Raw genomic sequence first — 15,319 nt, 5'->3', positions numbered from 1 at the left:
TCCCGGAGAAAATTCCTCTGTTCTCTTCCCTCATGCTATTGTGAACTATTCCTCCAAGATTATCTGCCCATGGTATCATGCTTTCCCCAAGCCTTACAGTCAACTCTTCATTACTAAAGGATGGGACCAGGGCAAAGGTGGTCCAAACAGCCAAAAGAAATGTGTGCAAAATCATGGCCCAGAGCGTTATACAGGCCCTCAGGTTATAATGGCGACTTAGACCAGCACACAGGGTCTAGGGACGAGAGATGACAAGTCATACTTCTAGGGAAAAAGAGATAACAAGTAAGTAAACACAATGTATACAAAATGTAAAGGAAATGACAAATGACGACCACCTGGTTTTAAGTAGTGGTAATAGTGCTAAGTGCTGTGAAAAAAAATAAAGCTTAGTAAGGGGACAGAGAATGGAGACAGATTTGGACAAAATAGGTGACATTGGAACAGAAACCTGAATCATATGAAGTTGAAAGTTACTTATGGATACTGGGGAAATGTTCCAGACAGGAAATTGCACAAAGGCCCTGGGGTGGGCGGAAAGAGGTCTGTCTGTGTGTCTCAGGAAGGCAAAAGGCGAGCAGGACAAGTGGGACGTGGGAGAGGTGTGCGGGGCCAGCCACGAAGGTGCTGGCGGATCACCAGGACACCACTTCGGAGAGCAAGGGAATGACACGATCCGACATGTTCCAGAAAAGTCACGCGGGCCTCTGTGAGCGCTGCTGTGAGGAATGCATATGATGAGAATACATACTAATTTTTACCTTAATCTCTGGTATTTCTTTAGGACAGATTTGTATAAGTGGAATAACTGGTCGAAGCTTCTGAGAATTTTCAGGTTCTTGAGCCAAACTGCTTTTCAGGATGGCTGTTTCAAGCTACACTTCCCAGTGGAGGCATCCTACTGAATCCCTTCCTGCCCTGGATTCATTCTTTACAAACTCTCTACCAGTCTTGGAATTGGAAAACAGCATCTCTTTGTTTTATTTACAACTCCTTGAATAGTCGTTAAGTGGAAACTTAAAAAAATGAACCACCCTCTGGCGCTTGGCACCTGTTGTGTGGATTCGCTATTTGCAGATACAACATCTCATTTAAGAGCCTATTACTCCTGGCCAGGCGGAGGCCCAGCCTGCGATCTGGAGAAGCCAGACCAGAACTGAAAGTCACTTGTAGGATGCTGTCTCATTCACTACACTGGGTCTCCAGGGGACCAGGCCACACCGCCTGTGGCTGCCCAGGAAGGATGGCCCTCCCGGTCCTGGGGCAGATGCTCTCCACCACTTACCTGGGCGCCCCCCTCCTCGTCCAGCTCCACTGTCATCAGAGCCGACGTGCCCTTCTCGCTCACGGTCGACTGCCGGCCTTGCCAGAAGAAGTAGACACACTTCTCTTTGCCGGCCACCCTCACTGAATGCTCTCCCTTTTGTCGACTTCCCACTGCGAACACAGGGAACCCAAGAGGACACGGTAAACAGCTGATAAGCCAAAAGCAGAGCAAAGGTATGGCTTTCTTCTCTGGCCTCTGAGGACGAAAAGTGAAGAACAAAAAAGCTTTGGGGCACGGGGCTGAGGAGGAAAGACACCCTTCTTCCGATCCTGAGCCTCCAAACTGGAGAAAAGTGATCTAGTGTTTTCCTGATACCCTACGAAAAACACCGGTCATCCTCCAGGAAGGTGCCGGATCACTCCATGTGTGGGACCAAGAAAACTGGTGACTGCCAGAGCAGGACCAAAGGCTCCCAAAGAAATACATTTTCCATGTTACGCCATTTTCTGGCAAAAGGTTAGCTGGTAGAGAAAAGATACTGAAAACAACAGCGGGGCTAGCTTTAAGTACAGAGGGAAAAAAATTAGCCTGTTAAAACTATTCTAGTGAAAAAAAACACTCTGAAGTTTCCAAATTCTGTCAGAAATGGCAGAGATCTATTGCTGACAAACCACTTTTATAAAATAACCTGGGATTTCAGTGTTATCTGTCACTGGGTCGGCAGCCAGGACTCGGTGCAGGCTGTCTTCACCGCCCGGCCCCTCACAGGCATCCATTTGCACTAGCAGCGCCCGGTGCACAGATCTCACTGAAGGGCTGGCCCGGGAAGCTGACTGGTCAGGTTAAAAAGGCAGCATTTCAGACCTCAGCTCGCCACTTTGAGGTATAGACCGAATTCCAGTCTCCTTTCGTTCATTCAGCAACTGCTCACTGAGCACACCCACAGTGTGCCCGGAACCCTTCCTGACACCAGGGCTGTAACGAGAAGACAGACAGCCCCCCTGCTTTCGTTCTAGCAGACATGAGCAAGACCGTTTCAGACAGTTGATAGGTGCTCTGAGGATGACAGCCAGGGCTGTGGCACGCGGCAGGGTGAGCGCTAATGGGATTCCCTGTTGAGGGAAGGCCTCTCTGAGGAGGTGACAATGACAAGATGACAAGGCCTTGCAGGCAGACCCTTCTGGAATGAATGAGGTCAGGAGACTAAGCTGTCACCTCGGATGCCTGCCTGGGTGGTCCTAGAAAGTGGTGGGCAACAACCAGAGAAGGCAGGTTAGAGCACCTGTGCTGGTTGAAAATCAGAGATCGTAGCTAGAATCTCTGGTTCTCTCTTAACCCAGTTTTTCTCAGCTCCAGTCCCGTTTATGAAATCACAGTTGTCTTGAGGTTTGAAGGTACGAGGAAGCTCGTTTATTTTAAGTTCTTAAGAGGCCAGGGCCACATTTATTTGATATTCTTGGCCCTTTAGCGAAGTACTGTATACACAGTTTCCATAAATGATTGTAGTAATTCTTAACAGCACCTTGCCTAAGCACAACCTGTAGTGCCATCTTTTGTGGACCTGAACTGGTCAAGTTTGTGTATCTTTTATTAAATGGTTGAGAGACAGAGAGACAGAGAGAGAGAGAGAGAGAGAGAGACAGAGAGAGAGAGAGGGAGGGAGGGAGAGAGAGAGGGAACGCATGTGTGTGCGGGAGGGTGGGGATAGGGGCAGAGAAGGAGACTGAAAGTCAGATGCTGAATGGACTGAGCCACCAGGCACCCCAAGTCTGTGTATTTTTAACTGGGCAAAGTGAAAGTAGAACCATCGATGACTAGGCTGTGCATATTCACAATTAATTTGGAAGCCACCCCATGGAAATTGCTGCTAATTTAGACAGAACAAAAGTTTGCCTTTGATTAGTAATCCCACTCTTCAAAGCAGTGAAAATTAGTCCTGTTTGCTGGGGAAGATGTGCTTAAAGCAGGTCACAGAAGTTGACACATATCTTAGAATCTGTTAGCACTTAGATACACTGTGTAAATATGTATTCAGGCTTAAATGACTGGTGTTTCACCCTCTAACATTCTAATGTGGACTTCAGTATATATATCTAAAATAGAATTATTTCCTTAAAATACTTCATAATAGTTTTCAGTAATGTTCTTCAATATGCACAAATTTATTACTACATACAACTTAATTTTTAGTTCATTTGTTTTTTACTTTAGCAAAGTAAAGATTAATCTTTCATCAGTAAAAATTTATGGACTGTAACCTTTACATAGCCTTGATCAGATGGCTAATTCAAAGTGTTGATGGGGATGCCTGGGTGGCTCAGTCAGTTGCGCGTCTGGCTCTTAATTTTGGCTCAGGTCATGATCTCACAGTCACGAGATTGAACTCCACTTCGGGCTCTGTGCTGACAGTGCAGAACCTGCTTGGGATTCTCTCTCTCTCTCTCTCTCTCTCTCTCTCTCTCTCTCTGCCCCCACCCATCTCCCCATCAAAATAAATAAATAAACTTAAAGAAACAAAAGTGTTGATGCATTACGTCTCATTATGTTTCGAGAGGAAGTCTGTGACCGGTGCTTGAGTTGAGGAGTAACAGGAAACTAAGTGTGAAGAGCTGCTCGTGGTCAGGTGGCATCGCAGCAGAACCCCGCTGGCTGCCCACTGCGGCCTGCGGTCTCCCTTCCCTGGAGCCATGGTTCACTTTCCAAGGGCCTCTCTGTGCACCTGTGCACCCGGCTGGGGTCGCCAAGAGGACGACTGTACTGTCTACACGGCTACTGGGTCTGCTGACTCTGTCCCAGCAGAGCTTCCCGAGCTCCAAGTTCTATGTCCTGGTTCCCAGTGCAGCTGCGGGGCACCAGTGATGAGCAGCTAGACCGTGGTCACCGAGGGGCCAGTGTTCACCGAGTGCCTCTTCCCGCACATTCTTTACTGTCATTTATCATGTGCTTCCTGAAGCCAGGGTCACATGTGGTTACTTACCCCCTAACATAAGGGTCTGCATGCAGAGTAGGTGCTCAGTAAATGCTGCCAGTTGATTAGCAGACTTATTTCTGATAAACTAGGAAGGAAATCATATGGTTCTACGCCTGCGGGTGTCTGAGGAGCAGACGGTGGCCCTCATCACCTGCAGCTCCCGGCAGCCATGCCCTGGCAGCAAGACGGCTTCCAAGGGGGTAAAGAAATGCTCAGAAGTTGAACCTCAAGATCAGAGTTGTGACAAATTCTCCCAACTGGTGGGGCTGCAGAGAACGGGCTACTTCCCGGCAAGGAGAGGGGGGGTCCCTCTCCGAAGCTCCCTGACTCTCCTCCCTCACTGCCTCTGGTGCAGAGCATACAATGGAGCATTGAGCTGAGCATTTCACCCACAGGAAGCACGAGCGGTTTCGGCCTTGTATTTATTCAACCAGATCTGCAAAGTGTGTTCGTGCTCTCAGCCTCAGAGGAAATAGCTTCTTTTATTTCTAATGAATCTTTTGTGCATTACTACACCGTTTGGTTTCAGTTCGAAATCATCCAGGTACACTTTACTTAAGACTTGAAGCTGCAGATGGCCACGTGGTAAGTGTCATTTGGAGGCAAATCATCACTTGTCTAGAAGACCTCTGGGGATGGGGCGGGGGAAGGAACGAGGGAAGCAGAGAAACCATAATGTGCACGTCTAATTTCTCTAAGGAAACACGATCTTCATTAGCAATGCTAGGGTGTCGGGATCCATCTATAAAGTTTGCTAAGTGGTTCTCAAAGTGAATGGTCAGATTGGCACACTGTCTGCGGCCGGACGAAGGCTGTGCACACAGGGAACAGCTTCGAGGGGTCCTAGACTCCCAGCCGCAGAGCTGGGGCGCCCTGCCTCGATGCGAAGAAAACGTGAAGTGCTCACTGACCTGCGGTGCTCACCATGTACTTCCACTTGACCACATACGCATCTCCCTCGTGGAACTGCCCGATGCTCTGCTTCGGGAGCCGGCTGTAGTCAAACTCTAGGATGTGCCAGACGTCCACAGAGACGCTGGCGATCTCAAACTGCCTCCTGTCGTCCCCTTCCACCAGGCCATAGCCACGGCCGATGTTCACCCCGTCCAGCACTGTGCCGGTGGTGGTCTGCGGCACCGGCACCATCCGCGCCACATCATAGGGCTTGGCTTCCGCCCGAGGGTCTTCCTACGAGGGAATGTAAGAACGTTGGTTCAGTGGCCCGTTTCTGCAGCCATTTCCTGTCACACTCACTGCTATTTCACTGTTAGGCTTTCCAGGTCTGGCCCAGCGTTTAACTGCGTTTTGGGAGAAAGACTACAGAGGCCTGAATACCCATCCCACAGTAGTGAATGGGATGCCTATAACCCCAGGGACACAAATCAGACTACTTCACCTCCTGGAGGGACTAACTGGAAACTCTGGGAAGGCTTGAGCTCCAAGGCCTCCTTTGTTGGGACCTAAACCAAAGGCCTGAGGTTTCAGACTTCACTACCCAAAATACCTTTTGCTGGGCAAGTTCACTGGCATTCTTCTCATTAGGTCTCTTCAGTTCGGTCCAATCGAGAAATTTCTCTTTGAACAATATCGTCTCATTGTGTTCTGTAAGTCTCCCGAATATTGCCCAGTCAGGCCGCCCCTGTCCTTTTCTGCAAAGGTGGGGAGGTGGGGTGGGGGAGTAGACAGGAGAAGGACCAAGATTAAAGCCATGGGAAAACAAAGGAAAGGAAGGGAAAACAAACACAGGTGGCTACTGAAAACAACTCAGAATACCTTCGTGGTGTACAAAACGGTCTGTTTGTCAGGTAAGCGACATTTTCGTGTTTTATTCTGAAGCCTCCCAAGCCTTTCTAGAAAGCTGTGCACGGAATCCATGTGGTGTGGATCATGTCAGGACGGGACTTTTCTTCCATACTAGCAAATTCTTGCATTTGGGAGCCCCTGCGGGCAGCACACCAGACTGGGAGCTGGGAAAAGGCAGGAGCCACATGCATATCGTCCTTGCCTAGTTCATGTGCTCAGAGTCACCTGTAAGTGCTCCCCCTGAATTCCGTTAAGTCTTGTAACAACCAAGCCCTCAGGCCTCTGGGAGCAGATGAAATTCTCCTGTTACTAAAATTAGCTGTCATAGAGCATAAAGTGAATTTCTACGTATTTATTTCTCAGCCACCAGACAGGACAGCAGGCAGGGGGAGCAGAGGACACACACGCGGAAGTCGCACAGCCCGAACTGGAGGCCTGCTACGGCCTCAGGATTTCAGACTCTGAAACTGCTCGAACACTGATTACAGAGAAAGGCAGAGTCGAGGAAATAAATTCATGCTGCAGCAGGTTCGCGCAGGTATGGCTCATCCTTCCAAATCCCTGTTTGGCTGTGAACGGAGACCCGCATGCATATACCCCGTGAGCCTGATGAACGGTGCTCCCGGGGCCCTGCTGCCGCCCCTGCCCTGTCACTTCCTGTCTGGTCACGACTACGGCGCATCAGGGAGAACGCCTGTTCTGGGGGACACTGCGGGGCGGGCCACGGTCTCCTAACACCCCCACCTCGCTTGCTCGCGGGACTCTAGGAACAAAGTATCAGCAGCGATGGAGAATCCAGGACTCCCTTGCAAGGCTGTGGTCTTTAATAGCAAATGTCTGAATGACCATCTTTGGTATAAATTCTCAGCAGACTTGCTGGGATGTCTGTAGAAGAGCACTTGCTTTCAGCTTTAGACATGGATCCTTTATGGTGGGGAGTTGAGCAGGCAGGGGAGGCGGGAGGCTGAGAGCTTGAGGGGGTGAGGTTCTCCCTCCCTGCTGACTTCCATGTTCCCACTGGGCTAAGTCAGGACGGCTCAGTGCTTCGACCCCCTCCTCTGCTAGGAAGGGCTGGGTGCTTGCTCTTGGTTGCATCTCCCAGCCCTCCAGGAGCCCTTAAGACCTCCGGGCATATAAGCCCCACCCCACACGAATTGAGAACACAGCCCTGGGGCCCCTGGGGCGGGGCTGGGGCGGCAGCATGTACATTTTTATAAAGCTCCCCGGGTGATTCCGAGCTGGGACATGTTGAAAACCAGTGGGTTAGGCGCTGACTCATCTACTCCCAGATCTGTCATTATCTCACTACGATGTATGTTATCTATCACGTGGATTTTATGCTCTGGTGTTATTGTCTCTTTTATTAAATCAAATAAAATATTCTTTTCCACCTTAGCTTCATCTCTTAAGACACCAGTTGTTACAGGACTACGTTTTTGTTAAGTGTGCATTTCGTTAAAACGGATTTGAAAACTTTTCACCTACACTGACATAACTTTGTATTGTTTTTATAATAGTAATAAAACCAATAATTTGATTTGAAAACAAGACTAGGTAGGGAAGTTGCAACTTGTAGACTAGGTCAATGCAAAATATTAAAACCCAGTTGCATGATAGCCAATGTTTGTTCTCTGCTGTTTAGTGGCACATCTATTTCTAATCTATGATATGGCACACATAATTTAAAAGCATTCCCCCCCTCTGGTAGTTAAGAAAAAAAATAATAACCCTTTGCATGTAAGAATTATTTTTCTTGGGCTGCCTGGGTGGCTTAGTCCGTTAGGCATTAGACTTTGGCTCAGGTCATGATCTCACGGTTTGTGGGTTCGAGCCCCACATTGGGCTCTGTGCTGACAGCCCAGAGCCTGGAGCCTGCTTCAGATTCTGTGTCTCTCTCTCTCTCTCTCTCTCTCTGCCCCTGCCTCACTCGCATTTTATCTTTCTCTCTCTCTCTCTCTCAAAAATAAATAAACATTAAAAATATCTTTCTTACGATTGTATTTATTAGAGTTTGTGCATATTCTGATTTTCCAAAATGACTTTTTCAAAAAATGTTTATTTTTGAGAGTGTGAGTGGGGGAGGGGCAAAGAGAGAGGGGGACAGAGGATCTGAAGTGGCCTCTGCTGATAGCAGTGAGTCTGATGCGGGGCTTGAACTCACGAACTGTGAGATCATGACCTGAGCCGAAATTGGATGCTTAACCCATTGAGCCACCCAGGCACCTTCAAAATTACTTTTTTAAAAAAAGTTCAGTACACCAGAGGAAATATTAAAATTACAATCATTATTTCAATACAAAACCCTTCCTCTTACTTTGTCTCCCAAAAGACATAAGCATCATCTACTGCCAAATAAATGGTAAATCCTGGAAGCTACGCTCAGAAGGTGTGAAATGAGAACGAAACATGTTGCTTTGGATCCATGGCTGAATTCCAGATCCTGGCAAGCTTTTCAGATCAGCTTGTAATTTGCTTAAACAATTGCTACTCATCTGCCAGGGCAGCACCTGGAAGACTGCAGGTGGGAACAATTTGTTTGCCTCCAGACACAAGCTAGAACGCAGTGGCCGGGAGATGACAACATCCATATTTCTGTTGCAATTAGGCGGGAGCTAAAGGAAATGCTCTTCTTTTGAATATTCGGGCACCACCTGCAGTCAGTTATGAAGAAGAAAGCCTCTGGAGAGCGACAGTCCGGGGCCGGGGCGGGGGGGGGGGGGGGCGCCGTGGGAATCCCACAGCCCTTCCCCACTGTCAGCAGAGTCAGGAATACCTGGGAATAAGCGGGTTGCACTCTCCAGGGTCCAGCGGGTTGATGTCGCAGTTCTCGTAATCAAAGGTGCCGTTCCATAGGTGCTTTGCCAGCTGGAAAGCTATTTTACGTTGTGCTAACGTGACTTCTTTTCCATGCCACACATACACCTCACTACCGAAATCAAACACCAGCACCTGGGGAATCGGCACAGAAGAGGTGGTTAACGTCAGAGCCAGGCTCCAGGTGAATCAGGGTCCCTGCTGTGGGTCCAGTGGGAGAGGATATAAACCCCAATGGAGCAATCAGTACAAACAGAAAAAGATCCGGGGGTCTGCCCAGCTGGCTCTGCCCTGCTCCCCACGCCTCTGCCTCGAGGGTGGGATTTCCATCTTGTCCTGAACTGTCCGACTCTGTAACACCCCCCATTCATAAAAACAGTTATTTAGCTGTATCCTTCTATCTCCCTTCTTTCTTTCCTTCTTCCTTGTCTCCCTCCTTTGTTCGCTCGTTTACCTAGCGTGCATACAGGCCTTCTCACATGCCAGGCACTGAGGACCAGTCAGGTCTCCCTCCTCTGTACAGTTCCAACGCCCTCAAGGGGAGAGACCATACCACACTTATGTTTACAGTAGGGACTTTCTAAGTGTTTACTGAATGAATATGTGAATGTAATGCTATTTTTTAATTTCCATTCCTGTGGTATATTTCACTCTTTCTTCCTAAAATAATTTCTTCCTTCATGTCCAGCCATCCAAATCCTACTCAATTCCCAACCAGGCTCAATTTCACCTTCTCTTTAAAATTACTCCTGATTATTTCTTTCCTGTGATTTTTGTTCTCATTTCAATGCCCATACATAGCAGACTCTCCATCTAGCTTTGGGTTACATCCTTTCTAGTACTCCTCTTTTCAATGAAACTTAAGGTTCTTTTGGTTCTTTTGTGTCTCCCACTTTTTTGTCAGCATTTGCAATACAGAATGGTAATGACAATCTATGCACTTAGTAGATATTTACCAATGTGAGAGAACAAAGCTAGTACATCTCTTGGTAAACCTAAATTCCATATACATCATCTATTATTCCTGAAAGTTCAAGACTGAAAAAATGTAATGTTCATAGAAAAGCAAGAGATAGGGCTAAGGGAGTATTTACATTTTATTCTGTTTATATTGAGATATAACTGACACACAGCACAGCATACATTTAAGGCATATGGCATAATGACTTGATAATGATCACCACAAAAAATTAACATCCATCACCTCATACAGATACAAAAAGAAAAGAAATACAAAAGAAAAAAGAAGAAAAAATTACATTTTGCCTCAAACAGAAAAGCCTTCAATGATCCAGGACTGCCCTGAACAATATTCTGAATTCTATATTCGTATTTAACATGGCAGTCATGGTTTGAATTCACAAGTAAATATGCTTTAAAAATATGTCCCTGTTCGGGGGCGCCTGGGTGGCTCAGTCAGTTAAGCATTTGCCTCTTGATTTTGGCTCAGGTCATGATCTCATGGCTCATGAGTTCAAGCCTCTCATCGGGCTCTGTTCTGACAGTGTGGATCCTGCTTGCAATTCTTCCCCCCTCTCTCTGCCCTTCCCCTGCTTGTGCTCTCTCGGTCTCTCAAACAAATAAAAACAAACTTAAATAAATAAATAAAATGAATGTCACTTTTCAACAATAGGCACTAACACTGGCCAGCGCTTCTCGGGCACTTTCTATCCATTTTCTTGGGCAGCCCCATGCAAAGTGCTTTGTCAGTGAGGGTGGCACCCATGAACTGTACCTCTTTGGACTGCAGAAGGGAGCACTTTGGAATTTTCCCCCAGTAGTCATCATCGGGAACAAGTTTGTCATCCATCAGACGGTAAGTGCAGTTTGTTTCAATTATGGCTGTCTCATACAGTTCATCTTCTTTTGGGTCTCCGGCAGCTTTGGGATGAGAACAATAAGATGGTCTGACATTTTATACTGAAGAGCCGCTGGTTTAAAAGAATGAGGTAGGGGGTAGGAAAAGTCTTGTGCTTCTCTGATATACAATAAATGCTTACACTGGTAACTGGTTTGGCCACCCAGAAGCTTCCAGAAGTCTTTGGCTGCATGAGTGTGGGTATTAATTCCTTCTTCGATAGTTTGGATATAAGTAGCTCTACAGCCAAGTTCTCTCTTTGTCTGAATTAAACTCGCAAGTTCTGAGGCCTGGAAAAAGGGAGGAACACGGTTACCTGGGTAGGCAAGCCTGTGGCTAGGTGGAGGGAGAGAAAAACCACGTGACCACAGGGGCTGCAGCAACTGGTTGGTTGGTGGGGATTTCCAGCCAGGTGAGAAAAATGTACCAGGGGTACGACTCTCTAGAGCACAATTCTTATTTTCAAATTTAAGAGATTACTTGTGAAGTTTTTGGTAAATGCCCATTCTCTGGGCTTCTCCCCAGATTTTTATTCAGTAAGTCTGCAGCAGCATTTCATAGGTACCTGGGACAAACAGTACTGAAGTGATATGGCAGTTCCTTTTTTAAAACAGAGGAGAATAGGACTTAAAATCTGGAGAGAAGGGCCATAGTCCTTCTAAAACATCCCACGCAAGCACCTGATGAATGCTTGTTTGAAAAACATTCAACAAATACTACTCCATCCCTTCTCACTTGATTTCGCACTTGAGGAGCCCTTGGAATGATCTAGCAACTGTAGAACACTCTATTGGTGTGCAAAGGAGATGCTTAACAGAATGATTTTTATTTTTCAGATACCAACCTTTGCCTTCTCTATGACATTTGCAAACTCTCCTACCCACAGGAAGCAGTGATGGGGAGAGAGCAGGAGGAAGCAGTCCCCACTATTGAGTGACGAAGCGCGAGGTTCAACCAGTCGTGTCTGCACGTGTCTTCTTCCTGTGAGGCGGGAGGCAGTGAGTCACCATCTTCCCAGAGGGGAGAACTCTTCAAGCCACGGGAAGGACCAGGAAGCATGTCTGCTACAGACCCTTGCAATTCTAAAGATTCTTGTCTACCAATACCAGTTCTGTGATGCAGGCTGGCGGGAGGGGGTTCGAATGTTGGCCTGATAGGTTCCTCTCCCTCGTTAGTGTCAGGACCACCACTGATGTCCTACAGCACGTGTGTGGATTAACTCAGCTCCCTCCTCCAGGGAAGCTAGCTGACATGCTCCCTTTCCCTCCGTAACTCCTCCCCCAGTCTCTTTCTCTCTGTGTGGCCCACCTCCTACATTTCATACATGTTGCAGGTAAGGACATGCCTACACCGTATCTTCTTCCTGGGGGTTTTCTCTCTGAACCGAGGGCAGTCTTTGAGGGGATCAGCCAGGAGGGAGGCACTGCTTTGTGCTGCTTTCCACCCCTTTGACTAAGTGACTGCTGATTTCAAGCTTTCCACAGTCACATCATGGACAGTAGTGTCTCTGGGTCAGAACTTGGGAATAGAGGGTTATTTGTGATTGTCGCTCATCCTCTGAATGCACTAAAAAGGCCAGTGGTCATGCAGAAACATGGGACACCTGCAGTGAAGGAAATTTCATCCATCCTTCTCTTGATGATTACTCTAGCAGTTGTCACTTGTCTCTCCTCATAGCCTGCGGCCTAGCTGGTTGTCTCCCATGCCAGCGACAGAGAGGGTGTTGGAGTGGAATCCAGAGGGCCTTCATTTGCCTCTGTTGTCCCTAGATTCCTTCTCTAAGAACTTCTGTCCTTCCCTCTGGCCCACACAGACCTTGCTTTCCTGAGCGAGGAGAAGTGAGTAGAGAGCGCTGCCATGAAGGCTGAGGGGCATCTGGAATGCATGGCTGTGTGGTGGCGGGGCTCATGGGGCAAGGGGGGCAGCAGCAGAAGCTGAGCTTCTAAAATGGGACAGACCTGGGTGCAAATCCAGCCCTGCTACTTGATGGGAGCTGTGACCCCAGTCCCGTCACTAAGTCCTCTTAACCTCAGTGGCCGTAGCATCTCCCAGGTCACAGGATCTTGGGAAGCTCACAAGGCAGGGGGTAACCCAGCACCTGGCACACGGCAGGTTCTCAAAAAGCATGCATTCCCTCCTGCTTATGGTCAGAACTCCTGACGTCGCTGGACTAAAACCCCTGGTCAACATGCCATTCCTCTGCGCTGCCCTTAAATACCTTTAATCTGCAACAGCATCAGCTTCTTGTAGGGCACCGCGCTGTTGTTAGAGTTTTGTTCGGTCAGGTTGACACTCCGCAGGCTGACATTGCTGAAATTTTCTTTACTGGCTAAACCTGCCAGGGTGACTTCTGAGAAGTTGGAGTTGGAGGACACTGGGAGGGTTGAATGTGCGGGGTTGGGGAGCAAGACAGGTGGGTGAAATGACAAGGTTAGCAATCAGAGATTCAGAACTGACTACCGTTTTCTTTAAAAGTTAGTCCCGAGGGGGAGAACATGCCCAGGTTTGGTTGCGTATACGGTTCAGTGTTGGGCCACTGTACTAAGGGTTTAACCCTGTATTGGAGGTCTAAGCCGCATACTGACACACGTCACACCTCGCCTTGCAGAGACAAGAACTGAGGAACAACGTGGACCAGCTGCTGCAGCAGGAAGTCAGGAGCTAAACTCGTGTGCTGCGCTTCCACTGAAAGCTGTGATGCCTCCTGACAAACTTTAGATATTAATGCAAATGCACCCCCAAGGAAGACCATGAGATGTCATCTAATGAGTCTTTATTATGTAGGGATGGCTTAGTCCTAATCCTTTTCCTGGAGGCAAAATGATCAATTGGCTAATCTCCTGAGGTCTTCTGCTCCCAGGATTAAGACTATAATAACAAGATGCTGGGTTTTCCATGCGCACCAACAAATGTGTACATGTCGTGTGTCTATCATCACAGAGCTATCCCCTAGCCCCCAAGAGTGGAGGTAGAGGAGAAGTACTTAAAAATTGTGCCCGTAAGCCTTTATTTCTTTAACCAATTGTTTAAGCATATGTGCTAGAGAGAAATTCAGAAAATTATTTTGCTGGGATTAGGGTCTTTCTTATACCACTTGACAATTCATATGGCATAGCAGTTTTGACATGTATTTTCTTAGTCAATCAGTTATAATGAAAAGACTCAACCACTTCAAGTAAATACCGTGTTTCTCAGAAAACCTTTAGGAAGTAGGTTTATGAGTGCTCAAGGGAAATACAAATTATGGTGAGAATATTCAAACTAGCAAGACTGTGTTTGCCATCAGCTCTACCAAGAACACGTGTTTGAGAACTGGGCAAGGCCACGTTACCCGGCCGAGGAAAACGGAGTGTGGATCACAGAGTGTGGAGCTCTCTCCTCACTCCCACTCACCGCCTTCACCCCAAAGCCAACCCACATCCCCAGCTCGGAGGCTCCTGAGGCTCCTGACAAAAGCAATTTGGAAAGCACTGTTTTGTGTGTTAATAATATGAAAATATAGGCTTAGGAAAAGCAGCAGTTTGGGGTGTTTTCTCATGAGAGATCAACTATTTGGTCTTGAGTAAGAGTAAGTGAGGAATTACTGCATGTGGGCTCTACAGAGCTGAAAATGGGTTCAATTACAAAGCCTGGAAACATCCTTTTCTGACCCCTTGGAAGGAAACTCAGTCAAGCAGGATAATTTAAATTGATCAAGTCTATAAGAATATCTGTGAAAAGCCTTTAAATTCCAGGCAGGTGTGTACATGTGTGTGCACACCTACTCATTTTTATGTGGTAAGTGTCTTTTGAGCACGTTATCGGCCTTAGCAAGGCAGAAAGAGAGGACTAAAATCACCTAATCACCAGCTCCGAAGCAGGGGCAGTGTGGTGGTTCAACATACTCACTCTTTTCTACTTTCATCCGCTTTGACTCCATGAAGGCAACGTTTAGTCTCTGCTCCGTGTATTCCTGGAGGAGATCTTCTCTGGCTGCCAGCATTTTCAAGGGATTTTTGGAAGCCTGAACCCGGCGCTTGGGCCTTACTGCGCGCTTGTGCTCGGCCACAGAGGAGGTCAACCTGGGGAGCAAAGTGGAGCTGCAACCTTGGTCTGGTATCATCCATGCCTGGTTTATTTGGGGGTCTCTGACCTGAAGCGACGGTCTCTGCAATTTCATTTCCTGATTTTGTTGTAAGTCTTACAAGTCACCCTCCTGCTCGCCACTCCCTGACATGGAGACAGAATCTTGGAGATGGGGAGGTTCAAGTCCATTTCGGCCAAAATCCCAGAAGCTCTCCCCATACCACACCCTGTGGTCTCTGCCCAGAGGCTCAATCCACTACTGGATTGGATGGCTCTGAAGGGTGTGAGAAGTTCTTCCCCACCCTCATCCCATTCATGGACTCTTCCTAATTCTCCTGTCGGAATATTGCATACATGTACTTCTGTCCCTGGAGAGCCCTTCAGGAATTTACAGCCAGCTGTTGCTTTTCAACTTAATTCTCTCTCCTCCATACTAAACTTCTTCACACAACACCTTTCTGATTTCCTTATGAACTCCCTGTCAACTAGACTCCTCTCAGCCCTTTGTGCCTTTCTGAAAAATAACCACAACTCTGAAGAG

The 15,319-nt window shown here is 47.5% G+C and overlaps 1 protein-coding gene across 2 annotated transcripts in view; it reads right to left on the bottom strand.

Annotated features, from left to right (window-relative positions):
- SVIL (supervillin) overlaps positions 1-15,319 on the bottom strand; it is a 97,455-nt gene that overhangs the window by 11,350 nt on the left and 70,786 nt on the right. For both annotated transcript variants that reach the window (XM_029955882.1, XM_029955883.1), the window contains 9 exons: positions 14,602-14,774; positions 12,932-13,087; positions 11,558-11,694; positions 10,856-11,003; positions 10,591-10,736; positions 8,815-8,990; positions 5,743-5,887; positions 5,150-5,426; positions 1,286-1,437 (listed from right to left, as the gene is read on the bottom strand). In XM_029955882.1, the coding sequence (XP_029811742.1) occupies positions 1,286-1,437; positions 5,150-5,426; positions 5,743-5,887; positions 8,815-8,990; positions 10,591-10,736; positions 10,856-11,003; positions 11,558-11,694; positions 12,932-13,087; positions 14,602-14,774 (1,510 nt within the window). The remainder of the gene's footprint in view (positions 1-1,285; positions 1,438-5,149; positions 5,427-5,742; positions 5,888-8,814; positions 8,991-10,590; positions 10,737-10,855; positions 11,004-11,557; positions 11,695-12,931; positions 13,088-14,601; positions 14,775-15,319) is intronic.

This window comes from Suricata suricatta, chromosome 10 (genome assembly GCF_006229205.1).
Source record: "Suricata suricatta isolate VVHF042 chromosome 10, meerkat_22Aug2017_6uvM2_HiC, whole genome shotgun sequence".
Taxonomy (NCBI): Eukaryota; Metazoa; Chordata; class Mammalia; order Carnivora; family Herpestidae; genus Suricata; species Suricata suricatta.
Note: the sequence above shows the minus strand (reverse complement) of the source record. Positions and strands in the feature narration are given on the sequence as shown.